Genomic DNA, 17,489 nt, shown 5'->3' on the forward strand with positions numbered 1-17,489 from the left:
CACCTTTGATGGACTTTTTATTATTCATTGTATATTTGATTTATTTTTCATGATGTATATTTGAGTTATCATTATTGGTATCACTTATCTGTGTTATGGTTGTACAATTATTATTGTACACCATTATCCTTTATTGGTTTTAGTCCCAGTAATTGTATTTATTTATGCTAGATTCACATAGGTAGGCTGGTTATTATAGACTAGAATTTATTATTTGTGGTCAACACTGGGTGTATTTATATTCTTATTTAAAATATTTATCTTTTACACACTAATTTTTCACATTTATTCAGCGCTCCCCTTATTTCCCCTTTTTCTTCATCCCATGGTGAAGATCCAATGGGAATACTTCACCCTGGGGCTGAGGGCTCAGAAGATGATGCCACATGGGGTCAATCACTGATGTGCACATTGTATGAGGTTATTAAAGCAGAACTCCCCCCCATGTATTATTGTTTTGAATATAGTGGGGAGGATTAGATCACCTGCCGTCATTTTAATCTTGTCTGTGTCCCTGTTGTGGACATTTTGTTTCATATCCTGTCCTGGGGACACGGAAGTCTCACCAAGGGGGGACACAGAAAGCAACCACAACCTAACAGAGAGGTTTTAACCCTTTCCAACTCCATTCATCAAACTGATTTTATCGCCCTGTGCTGATAAATTATGTTAATGAGAAGAAAAAAAGATCTTTAAAAATATCCAATCTCCTCCCTTTTCTTGTGGCTGTAATTCTACTTTAAGCGTCTCCACCAATCTAAAGAGCTCAGGCAGTTAGAAGTGATCTAATGGTGGCACATCATAATGTGTACTCATTTGTTGTGCTGGAATATAATATGAATTCCATCCATGTCAGTAGACATGCAGCACCTGTACTTGGCTATATATATGTTTTCACATACTATGATCCTCCAATGGGTGAAAGGACCGCCCAGGAGGAGACGCAGTGTAGTCAGAGGTTTTTTTTCTTTTTCTAAAAAGTGCAAAATAAACTCAAAATAACTTAATTTCTCTTTTATAGCTGTTATGCAAATGTCCGGACAAGAGGCTCGGAGTCGGCAGAGACATAAGACGGCATTCATTCATGAGGCTTATTGAATGGAAGTCGCTGGAACAAGGGAAAGGACAGCCCCCTTTCTCAGTATGCCAGGTAGGTACACAAATCTTTATAGGATGAGGATTCAAAAAGAAGATTGTTACACACTGTAAGGAGCATTGCTGAGTCCTTACAGCTAATGTAGGGGGGGTACAGACATATCCCAGCCTGTAGGAAAACCTCACAGACTAATCAGTCAATATTTCATTTTCTACGGGAGAAGTAAATAAAATTGAAACTTTCTATGCATCAGACACAATGGGGATGATTTACTAAAACTGATGAGTGAAAAATCTGATGCAGCTGTGTATGGTAGCCACAGTGGCGTAGCGTGGGTTGTCAGCACCCGGGGGCAAGGCAAGTAATTTGCGCCCCCCCCCCCAACCTGTGGACTTTTAGCTATCCCTGAGTCCCTTCAAATACAATAGTACTGACCTACCGGATTCCTATACTGACCACTACACTGAGAACTACACTGTCCACTACACTACATTGTCCACTACACTGACCACTATACTATACTGACGCACTATACTACACTGACCACTACACTGACCACCATACTACACTACACTGTCCACTATACTACACTACACTTGACCACTATACTACACTACACTGTCCACTATACTACATTATACTGACCACCATACTACACTGACCACCATACTACACTGACCACCATACTACACTGACCACCATACTACACTACACTGTCCACTATACTACATTACACTGTCCCATTATACTACACTACATTGACCACCATACTACACTATACTGACCACCATACTACACTGTCCACTATACTACACTATACTGACCACCATACTACACTGACCACCATACTACACTGACCACCATACTACACTGACCACCATACTACACTGACCACTACACTACACTGACCACCACACTACACTGACCACCACACTACACTGACCACCATACTACACTGACCACCATACTACACTGACCACCATACTACACTGACCACCACACTACACTGTCCACCACACTACACTGTCCACCACACTAACCACTACACTGACCACTATACTACACTGTCCACCATACTACACTGACCACTACACTACACTGACCACCACACTACACTGACCACCCACACTACACTGACCACCATACTACACTGACCACCATACTACACTGACCACCATACTACACTGTCCACCACACTACACTGTCCACCACACTAACCACTACACTGACCACTATACTACACTGTCCACCATACTACACTGACCACCATACTACACTGACCACCATACTACACTGACCACCATACTACACTGACCACCATACTACACTGACCACCATACTACACTGACCACCATACTACACTGACCACACTACACTGTCCACTATACTACACTATACTGACCACCATACTACACTGACCACTACCACTAACCACTACACTACACTGACCACCATACCTACACTGACCACCATACTACACTGTCCACTACACTATACGATACTGAACACCATACTACACTGTCCACCCATACTACACTGTCCACTACACTAACCACTACACTGACCACCATACTACACTGACCACCATACTATACTACACTTATACTGTCCACCATACTACACTGTCCACCATACTACACTAACCACTACACTGACCACTATACTACACTGACCACCATACTACACTGTCCCCACTACACCTAACCACTACACTGTCCACTATACTGACCAGCATACTACACTGTCCACTATACTACACTATACTGACCACCATACTACACTGTCCACTACACTATACTGCACTATACTGTCCACCATACTACACTGTCCACTACACTAACCACTACACTACACTGTCCACCATACTACACTACACCATACTGACCACTATACTATACTACACTAACCACTATACTCAGGCCCAGATTAAGAGCATCATGGGCCTGGTGCTAAGGATGTTGGTGGGCCTTTTTATGAAAATAAATAAAATGAAAACGCAAACAATTTTTTGTGAAATTTAAATTAAAGAGAGAGAGGGGGGGAGAGAGAGAGAGAGAGAGAGGGGGGAGGAGAGAGAGAGAGAGAGAGAGGGGGGGGGGAGGAGAGAGAGAGATGAGAGAGAGAGGGGGGGGGGAGAGAGGAGGGGGGGGGGAGAGAGAGAGAGAGAGAGAGAGAGAGGGGGGGAGAGAGAGAGAGAGAGAGAGAGGGGGGGGGGGGGAGAGAGAGAGGGGGGGGGGAGAGAGGAGAGGGGGGGGGGGGGAGAGAGAGAGAGAGGGGGGGGAGAGAGAGAGAGAGAGAGAGGGGGAGAGAGAGAGAGAGAGAGAGAGAGAGGGGGGGAGAGAGAGAGAGAGAGAGAGAGGGAGAGAGAGAGAGAGAGAGAGGAGAGAGAGAAAAAAACAGGGTGAAAGAGAGGGGATGAGAGAGAGAGGGGGGTGGGAGTGAGGGGGTGAGTCTGTAGGGGGCACAGCATAGTACATTACACAGGAGGGGGGGTTATAGCACAGTACATCACATGGTTGGCACAACACATTACATGGTGGATACATGGATACAGCACATTTAATGGCGGGCACAGCACATTACGCGGTTGGCACTGCCCAATACAGCACATTACAAGGTAGGCACAGTACATTATATGGTGAGCACAGCACATGACATGGTTGGTACTGCACAACACAACACATTTCATGGTGGGCACTGCATGACACAGCACATTACATGGTGGGTACAGCGCATTACATGGGGGGCACTGCATGACACAGCACATTACATGGTGGGCACTGCATGACACAGCACATTACATGGTGGGTACAGCGCATTACATGGGGGGCACTGCATGACACAGCACATTACATGGTGGGTACAGCGCATTACATGGTGGGCACTGCACGGCACAGCACATGACGTGGTGGGCACAGCGCATTACATGGTGGGCACTGAATGGCACATAACATTACATGGTGGGCACAACACATTACATGGTGGGCACTGCATGGCATAGCACGTTTCATGGTGGGAAATGCAACTGCACATTACATGTTAGGAACTGCACATGACATGGTGGGCACTGCAAGGCACAGCATGACATCGTGGGCACTGCACATCACATGAAGGGCAATGCAATGCACAGCACATGACATTGTTCAGCACAGCGCATTACATGGTGGGCACTGCAATGTACAGCAAATGACATACTGGACACAGCACATTACATGTTAGGAACTGCACATGACATGGTGGGCACTGTTGAACAGCACAGCACATTACACAGTGGGCACAACACACTACATGCTGGGCACAGCACATGGCAGGGTGGGCACAGCATAGCACATGACATGGTGGGAAGTGCACATGACATGGTGGGCGCTGCACATTACACGGTGGGCACTGCATATTACATGGTGAGATCACTGTATGGCACAGCACATGACATGGTGGACACTGCAAATTACATAGCGGGCATTGCACATTACATGGTGGGCAATGCAAGGCACAGCACATGACATGGTGGGCACTGCAAGGCACAGCATGACATAGTGGGCACTGCACATCACATGAAGGGCAATGCAATGCACAGCACATGACATGGTCAGCACAGCGCATTACATGGTGGGCACTGCAATGTACAGCAAATGACATACTGGACACATCACATTACATGGGGGGCACTTCAAGGCACATGACATGACATGGTGGGCACAGCACATTACATAGGGGCACAGCACATTACATGGGGGGCACTGCAATGCACATAACAGGACATGGTGGGCACAGCACATTACATGGGGGGCACTGCAATGCACATGACAGGACATGGTGGGCACAGCACATTACATGGGGGGCACTGCAATGCACATGACATGACATGGTGGGCACAGCACATTACATAGTGGGCACTGCAAGGCACATGACATGGTGGGCACAGCACATTACATGGGAGGCACTGCAAGGCACATGACATGACATGGTGGGCACAGCACATTACATGGGGGGCACTGCAAGGCACATGACAGGACATACTGGACACAGCACATTACATGGGGGGCACTGCAAGGCACATGACATGACATGGTGGGCACAGAACATTACATGGGGGGCACTGCAAGGCACATGACATGGTGGGCACAGCACATTACATGGGGACACTGCAAGGCACAAGAGAGCACATTACATGGGGGGGAGCAGCAGTCTGTCCCCTAGCACAATAATTACACAACATCCCCCTAACAAATGTACTGACCTTATCATAACAGCATGGGAGATGTCCTTCCTCCCGGGCTCCTGCTGGTTAGAACATCAGGCCTGGAGCCCTGACTATACTGTCCACTACACTGCCCCCCATAGTGACACTACACTGACCTCCATACTATACTACACTACACTGTCCTGCCTACAGTCTCTCTCTCTCGCCCCCCTCCCTCCCCCTCCCAGTAACATGACTCTCACTTACCTTCTTATCCTGGCTGCATGGATCCGGATGAGGAGGAGAACACAGCGGCGGCTCTGCTTGCTGCCATGTTCAGTATCCAGCGCCCTGTGATTGGGTGTATGGGGGTCATGTGCGGAGGCGGGGCGCCTCACATGACCCCCATACACCCAATCACAGGGCGCCGGACACTTAACATGGCGGCCGGAGCCCGGGGACACAAAATTAGAAATTAGGAGGAGGCAGCCAGTGACACACACTGGCGCCCCCCTAAATATTGCGCCCGGGGCCACGGCACCCCCTGCACCCCCCACGCTACGCCACTGGGTAGCCAATCAGCTTCTAACTTTCCGCTTGTTCAATAAAGCTTTGACAAAAAAAAATGTCAGCTTATTGGTTACCATGCAGAGCTGTACCAGGTTTTGCACTCTCCAGTTTTAGTAAATAAACCCCAATGATGCACAGCTGAGTGATAGTTGAAGTGAGAAGGTGCAATGGTTCATAATACAACGTCTGGGGTGTCTAGGACATTTGGCTTTGACCATCATGATGTGGTTTAAGGCATGGGACCAGACATGTTGTTTGCTTCTAGATTTGTATCCTATCTGCTCCTCCACTGCATGGAAAGAGGAAGAAGGTTCTAGGTTGTATTCAAGAAGTTAGTCAATGTTAAAGCCCAACTCAAAAAATAAATAAATCGCGCAGTAGGCAACCACCACCCCCACTCCACCCTGCACCCTAATGTTTTATTGCTTGTAAACTCTAGGGGCAGAGAAAGAGGGACCTAGCCCTAAAACCTCTGCATCATCATGCAGGCATATCAGTCCTACATTATATGTGAGGGGGTAAGAATGTGACCGTGGCTGGGAAAGCTTTAGCGAGGGTCTGTGAGGAATTGGTTGCATAGATGAAGGCTGTCCAAAGCAAGGAATAAACTATTACGCCTAATTCCTCTACCCCTAGGCAAAAAATCCCCCCCAACCCCCCACACAATTACTGCAAGGGTAATTTATACTTGTTTTTGGAATTGGGCTTTAAGCAATATCCTGATATTTACTTGGGTCAGATATCTATGAATACAGAATCTCATATTTCTTTTTTCATTTTGCAGCCCTTGGACATGGAAACAAACTGTCGACTTCCTCCATCAGCGATAGATGTAAAGGCTTTGGACATTCCAGGAAAGAAAATATACATTCCTGGATTCTTAAACATCCACTGGTTCTGAGGACGCCTGTCAACATATAGTATGTAGTGTGTGTGGTGTGTAGTGTGGTGTGTGTGTGGTGTGTAGTATTTAGTTGACAGTGTGTGCAAGCAGGGTTCCAGCCAGCAAGCCCACCCACATCAGGGTGCCAGACAGCAAGCCCACCCACATCAGGGTGCCAGCCATAAAACGCCCACCCACAGCAGGGTGCCAGCCAGCAAGCCACCCACAGCAGGGTGCCAGCCAGCAAGCCCACCCACAGCAGGGTGCCAGCCAAAAAGCCCACCCACATCAGGGTCCCAACCAGCAAGCCACCCAAAGCAGGATGCCAACCAGCAAGCCCACCAACAGCAGGGTGCTGTCAGCCTATGTTACCCTATGGGGATGCAGAAGCCGGGCAGCCGGGGAACACAGGTCCTAATTTGTGTGCATTCAGGGCCACTCACCCACTCCTGCATACCTGTCAAATTAGGGCTGTGTTTGTCCAGCTGCTGCGTCCCCTTAAAGGGGTGGATGGACACGATGATAAAGATTCCTCATATTTGGACAATAGTTCTTGATGTGACATACTACCTGTATTGGACGTATATACCGATATAGTCATGAGCAATTTGGAGAGGACAGTTCATCTGTAAAGATGTCGATATCATCTTCAGAAGATCCAGATGAACCAATATTCAAAATCAAACAAAAAAAAAACTGCCCTGTACAGAGGAGCCACCCACAGCAGGGTGCCAACCATCAAGCCCACCAACAGCAGGGTTCTGTCAGCCTATGTTACGCTATGGGGACGGAGTAGCTGGGCAGCCGGGGAACACAGGTCCTAATTTGTGTGCATTCAGGGCCACTCACCCACTCCTGCACACCTGTCGAATTAGGGCTGTGTGTGTCCAGCCGCTGCGTCCCCTTAAAGGGGTGGATGGACATGATGATGAAGATTCCTCATATTTGGACAATAGTTCTTGATGTGACATACTACCTGTATTGGACGTATATATCGAATATTCATGAGAAATTTGGAGAGGACAGTTCATCTGTAAAGACATTGATATCATCTTCAGAGCTCACTGGTTTAGAAAAATCCAAAGAATGAGGTTGTGCTGCCTAAATTGATACCCCACATGTCAAGCCCTAAAGTTGGGTGCTCTGAGAAATGCCAACAAACTTTGGTATCCTATATATTCCACAGGCAACACTTTAATGTGTATCAATGCTTTCATGCGCAGGTGCCCCTGATGTGTAATTACGTTTGTATGTGCATGTATGTGGAGTTGGGGGTGTCAAACTTTTTTGGAGGGCATATTTTAAGTGCTTTAAGTAACTTTATTTATAAAAACTTTTTTTTTCACTAAACTTTATTTTTATCGCATAGAGGACAAAAAATGTCTCATATGTGTTATTTTTTGTGACTGGTCCTCTGTAATGAGACATCAGGGTCTTTTATCCAAACTCCATGATTTAATCACCAATACCAGGATGTTTCTTCATTGCCAAAAAAGTGGCAACAAATTAGATTAGGTTGGGCTGTCCACTTTCCAAAAAGGGGTAATTTTAGGGGTGTTCGTACATTTTTATTTGATAGGTTTTATAACAGAATGTAAAGCAGTGGTCTCCAAACTGCAGCCCATGGGCCCAATGTGGCCCTTTGCTTGCCTATTTCCAGCCCTTTGGGCACCATTCTATATACTGCCACCATTGATGGATAACCATTCCTCCCACCGACACCAATGATGGAGCACTATTCCTCCCACTGACAGCAATGATGGAGAACCATTCTTCCCACTGACACCAATGATGGAGAACCATTTGTCCCACTGGCACCAATGATGGGGCACTATTCCTCCCACTGACAGGAATGATGAAGAACCATTCTTCCCACTGCCACCAATGATGGGGTACTATTTTTCTCACTGACACCAATGATGAAGAACAATTCCTCCCATTGGGACCAATGATGGGGCACTATTCTTCCCACTGATATCAATGATGGAGAACCATTTCTCCCACTGGCACCAATGATGGAACACTATTCCACCCACTGACACCAATGATGGAGAACCATTTCTCCCACTGGCACCAATGATGGGACACTATTCCTCCCACTGACACCAATGATGGAGAACCATTCCTTCCACTGGAGCCAATTAAGGGGCACTATTCTTCCCACTAGTGGAGAACCATTCTTCCCACTGGCACCAATGATAGGGGCACTATTCTTCCCACTGACACCAATGATGGTGAACCATTCCTCCCAACTGACAACAAGGATGGGGCACTATTCCTCCCGTTAAAACCATTGATGAGGCATTGTTTACTTCCACTAACATCAGGGCATTTTCTACCCCACTGGCCCACTAAAGCCTGAAGGACAGTAAACCTGCCCTTTGTTTACAAAGTTTGAATACTCCTGATGTATAGGAAACAGGTTTTTTTTTTACAATTTGGTTCTTTTTCCTATAGATATATAATTTGTAAAAAAATCAGTGGTTTAAAATTACCAGAAAGAAGCTGGATTTTACTATAGAATTATATTAAAATCCAATAAAAAAGATTAAAAAAAAAAAGTTCTACAATTATTTTGTATCTAGTGTTGCATGAAGGAGTAATTGTGTGTCAAACTATCACAGCACATAAAACTGTAAAATGGCCTGGAAATTAAGTATTACAGGAGGTTCAAGAGTTTAGAAGTTTGGTCAAACTAACCAGAAGTTCCTCCATCCATGAGACAAATTTCCATTATTCCTCCCCTTTATATTTTTTTAGTTTATTGGACCAGTTCTATTGGTTGTGTTTTTGTCTTTGCCATTGGTTAATTGGTTTCTGAGTTGTGCCTAATGTGGGCTATAGCAGTCTGGATCTGGATATCGGAGGACAGGATGTTATGTGACAGGAGAGAAAGTCATCAACACCTGAAATATTGCTTTCAATTTTTATCTGTATCCACCCTAAAATAAACCTTTATTTTTTTGGTGACTTGGTTCTGATCTCGCTACAGATAAATCTGGTCACAGTTTTGCTGCTGATCTTCTAATGCGGATGGGGATGATGCTGCTTCATTGTTCAGGATGGAAAATCTTTTTATTCATTGATGGAGAAAACTGACAACATTCCCACCGACAGGAAGTGATGGATCTGTGGGGGTGTCAGTCCACGCAGAATTCTTCCATGTCATCTTCGTCTGATCATCGGCTGACGTCACAAATATTCGCATATGCCTGAAAATGGAGAAGCATTATTCTCAGCCAATGAAAACCCTCCCAATTTTATCATGAAAGAGAACAGAAATAGTATTACAGCAAATGATATTTACAAACATAAAGGAACGTTTAAAGGGCCAATTTCACAAAAACTGGTATTTTAATTATAGGTGGAACTTGGTGGGCTCAGTCAGTTCCTGGATTCTTATATATTTTGGATATTCCAACAGTGAGATTTCCCTGACAAAATTCCTTACTCGGGTACTTGGCACAGGGATAGTGGGAACCCTTCATAATGGGCACAGCAGGTGTACAGACCTGGAAATTCAGCACAGGGATGGTGGACCCCCCCATAATGGGTGGAGCAGGTGTACAGACTCAGGAACTCAGTACAGGGATAGTGGGAACCCCTCATAATGGGCACAGCAGGTGTACAGATTGAGGAACCCAGCACAGGGATGGTGGGAACCCCTTATAATGGGCATAGCAGGTGTACAGACCCAGGAACTCAGCACAGGATTGGCGGGACCCCCCATAATGTGTGGAGCTGGTGTGCAGACCCAAGATCGGTGGGAACCTCAAATAATAGGCACAGTAACAAACAAATGGCCCCTGCCCCCACCTATAACTGGCCTTCCTTGCTGTGAAGGCCAGTTATAGGTGAGGGCAGGAGCCATTTGTTTATTACTGGTGTAAATTTGGTCCAGGGACACACTGTACACCTTCGCTGCCATTGTGCTCTTGCTGGGTGTCCAGTGTGCTCCTGTTCCTTTAAGGGGGATTGGGCTGCCTCCAGCCCCAGCTGCTCCTCATCTATCCATTTAATGCATGTACTTCCATTGTGAAGACGCTTATATATTCAGTAGCGTTAGGACTGCAAGCATACACAGGGTGCCATGAAGAGGCCTTGCAGCTTATGCATGCATTTGCAAATGTGTGCTAACTAAACCCCTGTTTTTAACGCAGACTGTTGGATAGGTTAATTTGGTCAGTTGGCAGACTGGTTGGTGAGTTGAGCTATGGAATGTTCTGTTTTTGTCTTTCGTGTGATAGCCCTTCCATGTGCTCCTTGCTGTGAAGGCCAGTTATAGGTGGGGGCAGGGGCCATTTGTTTGTTACTGGGGTAAATATGGTCCAGGGACACACTGTACACCTTTGCTGCCATTGTGCTCTTGCTGGGTGTCCAGTGTGCTCCTGTTCCTTTGAGGGGGATTGGGCTGCCTCCAGGCCCACCTGCCCCTCATCTATCCATTTAATGCATGTGCTTCCATCGTGGAGACGTTTATATATTCAGTAGCGTGAGGACTGCAAGCATACACAGGGTGCCGTGAAGAGGCCTTGCAGCTTATGCATGCGTTTGCAAATGCGTGCTAACTAAACCCCTGTTTTTAACGCAGACTGTTGGACAGGTTAATTTGGTCAGTTGGCAGACTGGTTGGTGAGTTGAGCAATGGAATGTTTTGTTTTTGTCTTTAATAGGCACAGTAGGTGTGCCGACATATAAACTCAGCCCAGTGAGGGAACCCCTTATAACAGGCAAAGATGAAAAAGTTGGGGATGAGTATGGGCCCTGCTCACCTCCTGGGCTCTGTGTGCCCCTCTGTAGATAGATTCCGGATGGGTGGCAGAGTCAGCGCCCTCATGTGTCTCCAGCGCTCCAGAAAGTTTTTCGGCCACCTTTGCTTCTTATTGTAGAAGATTAGAACTTTCATCATCTCAGGATCCTCCCGGCATCTGCAACCAGAGCAGAGACTATGTTCACAGCAAAGGAGGCTTTTAGCAAAGATTTCAATCTTTTATCCACTGGATCTTTAAACACCTGGGCATTGTCTACAGGACAAGTGAGACTCCTATTCACGGAAGAGATAGCAGCATCCACTGCTGTTACACTCCATTTCTATAGGATAGAGAAGCAAGAATCTCTTAGGAGGAACAAAATGCCTATCTGGGTGATCCCAGTCTGCATATATAAGTTGCTCCAGAACTGGGTGCATAGGAAATGCGTGAGAACCCTTAGGGGGCTTTAATGAACCCATAGCTTAAAAAGGAACTTCAGCCACCTCTGCCAGGGGCAACTTATATCCCGAATTGACCAACTCCGTAAGGGATTGAACTAGCAGCCTCTGGGACTGCAAGATTGAGGAGGGTTCTTCTGAGGCTGAACCTCCAAAGGAGGAACCTTCCTCCCTCCCTATTTGGTCCCCTAAGAGTGATTCAACATCCTCTACCCATTCCTGCTCCCCTGAGGGACCTGGGGTAGGAGAGAGGGACCTATTGCGCTTCCTTCCAGCCTGGGAGGAGGACGCAAACAAATCAGCTATCTTACCTTCCAAACCAGCTAATGCTGCAGCCAAATCGTCCTTAGTGACGTATGCAGAGGCTGGAGTGTTGGAAGTAGCTACAATGCCTGAAGCAGACAATGGCTCAGCCCGGTCAGCCACTTCAGGTCTATCAGGGGAGGATGATACTGTGGAAGCGAGACTAGGATCCACCGACCCTGACTGCGGCGCCCTTGCGCTCTTCCTTACTGATTTTCCATTCCTCCTTCAGGAATACATGGTCCTAAGCACAAAGCAGAGGTACTACCATAAAATGCATCTGCTGCTGAGCTTTAGTCAAGCACTGTTTTATCTGCCTATCAGTGCCCAGGCTGATGCTGAGTGGATGTGCCTTGATAATGCCTGTATTCAATACCATATACTGCTTACGTGCCCAGATATGCTGCTGTGTCTCTCCTTCAGTCAAACTCACTACAGAGTGAGTGTTTAAAGGCAGCCGCCTCGTGCATGCGCCATATATATCATGCTTGTCGTCCCCCCTGTGACGTAGCACACCTCCCCTCTCTCATTCCCCCCTTTTTTGGATGCACAGCGCTCAGGGGGCGAGGGCTCCCCAAATCCTAATAAAAACACTGACAGGAGTGGAGAAGGCAAGGCTGTCCACAAGCAATGCTGACACTGAGCCTCGAGAAGTATGGTATGTTGATAGTACGGGTGTTTAGTTTGCACCTTCTAGTGGTGAACAATAGGCATGACAACATCTTACTCATACAAGAAGTCCATAAAAAAAAAACAACTTAAGGATCTTCTTACACTTACCAATCACGCCGCAGAGTACTGCTGGAATATCACAGACAGACCCAACCTTCATCCATCATGGCGGGCCATGTCATAACAGACCTTCAAGGACTGGGTCCTCTCTGTAGAGTCTCACTGCCTTGGACCTATATAGCACTCTGCCAGAGCAAGCCTTTGGTTTTGTTATGACCAAGGTTGCTGGGTCCCAGAGTCCAGCTCTCAAAGAGACGAATTATAGGCAACAACCTCGTTCTTCCTTCACGAGGCCCGGGTACCATCCACTTTAGCTTATTTGGCATTTTGAAAGGATCCGTTTGCATAGCCCCACTGATCCTATAAAGGATCTTCCTGCAGAGCTCACTTAGTACTTCTTTAACCGTGACCAACACCTTAGAAACTGGCAAAAAAACTGAGGTGCTCCTGGTATGGGAGGGGTTATATAGGGGGAACTTCCTGTCTTTATTATGCCAGTGTCCAATCACCTGAAGGTGGCCAATTACCCACATAGTAATTACTATGGCTGCTCTGTGTCCCGTGATGTACGATAAAGAAATACTGTTTTTAGGTGTTCTTATTTGTGCACCAATTCTGCTGTTATGTCATATAAATACATTTTGTACTTTTTTACATTATAATACTCTTTGAATATCTGGTTTACTTCCTATGTCCATATAATCCATGGGGCACTTCCCTTTGTAAATCCCAGGGAGCAGGGCCTTGAAGGCTGCTGGGAGTCTGTATATATTCTCTGGGACACAGTGAGCTTGTGGTCTTTTCATGAAGAGGATCAGTCGAACGTGGAGGTTAACGTTGCCCTTTGCTTCCTGTTCATAAGGCCTCAGGTGGGAGACTTAAGGGCCTGGATGCTAAAGCTACAGAGAGCTGACTCAGGGGCTGTTGTCTGAAGATCTAGTCTGGTATGACTGGAGAAAGATGTTGCATGAATGTTGGAAGGAGACAACCGACTGTCCCTGGACATTCGTCAGTACTGACTGCTGTGAGAGATCTTAGAGATGTTTGGGCTGCAGCCACTACTCCTGTGCTAGAGAGTCAGTTGTGTGTTTGCTAAAGGTGACATCACCTGGTGTCCTGAAGAACTCAGTCTATCTAGTTCTATGTGACGTGATTCTGTTCTTGGTGCTCTAAAGAAAGAAGCTTGTGTGCCGTTAACTGCTTCTACTACAAAGCCAAGTCCACAGTTTTCTATATAGAAGGACTTCTGCATCAGCTTCACAGAAAGGAGATCACCGTCCTCAATCTGTACATAGTTCTGTTTTTGGAGTATCCCACTCAATTCCCTTAACCCTATCCAAGTTGAGATAAAAAATAAAAACAATAACACCCCTGGACTGGTTATTGAGGAAAAGTGTGACTGAGAATGTGAGCCTGGTCACAGGGCAATCTACTAGATTGAAACCTGAGCATATTTCCAGGAGTATGCGCTACAAACATGACCTCTATCTCTAGTCCTAAACCTAACCCTATGCCCAAACTTAGATTTAACCCTATCCTAAGTCAAAACCTAACCACAGACCTAACCCTAGCCTTTATCCTAGAACTTAAATAGGAGCTCCAGGCTCCCCCCAAAAAATTAAAAGTCAGCAGCTACAAATACCGTAGCTGCTGACTTTTAATATAAGGACTCTTACCTGTCCAGGGATCCAGCGGTGTTGTCACCCCAGCCGATTGTTCAATCAGGTTCGGGTGCAGGCGCCGGCATCTCAAGTAAGGGAAACAGGCAGTGAAGCCTTGGTGCTTCACAGCCGATTTCCTACTGTGCATGTGCAAGCCGTGCTGTGCCTTGTGAATGGTCCTGTGATGTGTCCCAGAAGACTGTAGGGAAAGGAGGGGGGCCAAACTTCTGGCTCAGTTTGCCATGGTCTGAGCTGTAAATTGGAGAGGATACCTGTCAAAACCAGGTACCCACTCCCCCTCAAATGTGGCAGTGGAGGGGTGGGAGGATGCAAACAAGTGGAACTTCCTCTTTTGGGTAAAGTTACGCTTTATTGTAACCATAAATATATATTTCTTTCTGTCAGAACAAACTGACTTTAGTACAAACACAAAACAAACAGTAGAAGATGTGCTTATTGATAGATGTGCTTATTAATACAAGCTCTATCCTTTAGGCCCCTTTCACACTGGGGCGGTGGGGGCATCGGCGGTACAACAGCGCTATTTTTAGCGCTGCTGTACCGTCGTTCTTGCAGCTGTATTCGGCCGCTAGCGGTGCGGTTTTAACCCCCGCTGGCGGCCGAAAAAGGGTTAAAATCCCTCGTACAGCGCGGCTATAGCCGCGGTATTGCCGCGGTATAGCCGCGCTGTCCCATTGATTTCAATTGGCAGGAGCGGTGAATACACCGCTCCTTCACCGCTCCAAAGAAGCGGTTTGCAGGACTTTTTTCACCGTCCTGTCAGCGCACCGCTTCAGTGTGAAAGCCCTCAGGCTTTCACACTGAACAAACAGTGGAGGCTGTTTAGGGGCGGTTTGCAGGCGGTATTTTTAGCGCAATACCGCCTGCAAACCGCCCCAGTGTGAAAGGGGTCTTACAGCCAAGGAAGCTGCCATTTTAGCCTCTATTTGATTTGCACTTGTCATGTGATCAATTACTGGCTATTGGGTGGCTTGACAGTTCGGTTGAGAACACAAGCAACTGTGATAGTTATTATTCACAGCAGGCTATGAATGTAACTGTTTTGGGAAACCATTTTGATCGCTTTAGTTCTGCTTTAAATTTGGATTGGGGCTACCATACCAATGTTCAGTTAAGATCTGTTCAGATACCTTCTCAGCAACTGTCTTTCAGCAAGAGGGTGCAGACTGAGGAAGCTCAGAGCGATGGCGGCGGAGCCCTTCACCTGCTCGGATGGACTTGACAGAAGACGACACAGGAAGCTGACAACATCTATGGAGACCATGGCAGCCGCTAAACCTGAGGGAACATGGAGAGATCACAGGTCCCTAGTTAATATCTCAACCAATTTCATCCATTACTAACCTGCTTCTGAAAATGCTAGTTGCCTAGCTCTCATGCTGAGCCTTTAGCTTCACCATTTTCTGAGTATACAATCCAAGAATAGTGGCTTAACTTTCTGTATGCTTCTGTAGCACCCTCCAGTGTGCAACTAGTGTAGTTAAATGTATTTGTTTACTCATGTTAGTTGTGTGAGTCTGTAATTAGGTCGGGTTATTGTAGGTCAGGTTGAGGGGCAGGTCTCTAGTGCCTCCCCCTGGGTTCTAGAAGCTTGGAGAAGCTTCTGGAAGTTAGTGGGCGGAGGGTAGGAGGTCCTTAGGCAGAAAGCCCTGCCAGGGTGTCTGGATTAACCCCTAAATATCATGGAGCCTGGCCAGCAGGGGAGTTTGGTGGAAGATGGTGTTATGTGGTTTCTGTTGTAAAGCTTGGGAGGGGACCTAGAGGCTGGGGGGAATCTGCCTCCGGGCTGGGAGATGAGGAGAGGAAGCCTAAGTGAGGGATTTCCATTATCTTTGGGTCTTGTACAGAAGACATCCTGACTGGCATGGGAAGATCGGGGACAGTAGGAAGCCTGAACAGGACACTTGCCCAGTGCAGTGAGGAGCAAGGGACAGTGTGAGTACCTCAGCGTACCCAGGGACATACAAGGGGAGAGACTGCAGGGCATAGCATACTTTGCATACTTTGCAGGGATAGCATTGAGCTAAATCTCAATCCCTTGTCCTGGGGCATTCTTCAGAGCAGCTAGGTGGGCTGGTAGTATCTGCAAGCATCAGAACTGTGTGAGGTTCTACTGAGGAGATACAATACTCCTGTCTATATAGTTTGAAACTTTGTTATATTTCACTAAGGGGACTGAGAGTTCCTGGTTTGTAAAGAACTTTGCCACTGATCCAAGACTGCAGGAGGGAGTACAGTTTAAGATCTTCATTTTTTGTGTTCATACAGAAGGAAGTTGTCATCATCTGATGTTTGTTCAAGTCATGTTGGACATCCCATAATCCTTATACCCTATCCAAGTTGTTTCCCAATAAAGCAAAAACAAGTACATGGACTGATTACTTGTATCTAGATGCTAGTTGGAACTGCGTTTTGCCTGGCAGTGCAGGAATAGAGGGACCAGAAATCCAGCGGCTCCTGTGGAGGTAGTGCTACACTTGTACCTGGACCTTTCTGCACAATATACTGCAGGTGATGCAACGTACACACGAGCGTACTTTCTATCGGACTGGTCTGATGGACCGAGTCCGGCGGACAATCCGATCGTGTGTGGGCTTCATCGGACCTTCAGCGGACTTTTCCAGTCGAAAATCTGACGGACTTTAGATTTGAAACATGCTTCAAATCTTTCCGACGGACTCGAGTCCGGTCGAAAAATCCGCTTGTCTGTATGCTAGTCCGACGGACGAAAACCTCAACTTCCTTATTTTAGTCTGGTTGTACGTCACCACGTACGAATCCGTCGGACTTTGGTGTGATCGTGTGTAGGCAAGTGCGTTCGCTCAAAAGTC

The 17,489-nt window shown here is 46.7% G+C and overlaps 2 protein-coding genes across 2 annotated transcripts in view; one reads left to right on the plus strand and one right to left on the minus strand.

The window, feature by feature from the left end:
- The window catches only part of LOC141112692 (fatty acyl-CoA hydrolase precursor, medium chain-like), a 41,656-nt gene extending 34,544 nt beyond the window's left edge, over positions 1-7,112 (plus strand). Inside the window, exons 14-15 of the transcript XR_012236631.1 lie at positions 1,022-1,150; positions 6,634-7,112. The gene's annotated coding sequence lies outside the window, so the exon portion shown is untranslated. The remainder of the gene's footprint in view (positions 1-1,021; positions 1,151-6,633) is intronic.
- A 2,232-nt stretch (positions 7,113-9,344) lies between these two features.
- Positions 9,345-17,489, minus strand: part of LOC141112691 (uncharacterized) — a 36,600-nt gene continuing 28,455 nt past the window's right edge. Inside the window, exons 8-10 of the mRNA XM_073605696.1 lie at positions 15,789-15,936; positions 11,505-11,660; positions 9,345-9,944 (exon numbers count right to left, since the gene is read on the minus strand). Of these exons, the coding sequence (XP_073461797.1) occupies positions 9,812-9,944; positions 11,505-11,660; positions 15,789-15,936 (437 nt within the window). The 3' untranslated portion in view covers positions 9,345-9,811. The remainder of the gene's footprint in view (positions 9,945-11,504; positions 11,661-15,788; positions 15,937-17,489) is intronic.

Source organism: Aquarana catesbeiana, linkage group LG11 (genome assembly GCF_042186555.1).
Source record: "Aquarana catesbeiana isolate 2022-GZ linkage group LG11, ASM4218655v1, whole genome shotgun sequence".
NCBI classification, from domain to species: domain Eukaryota; kingdom Metazoa; phylum Chordata; class Amphibia; order Anura; family Ranidae; genus Aquarana; species Aquarana catesbeiana.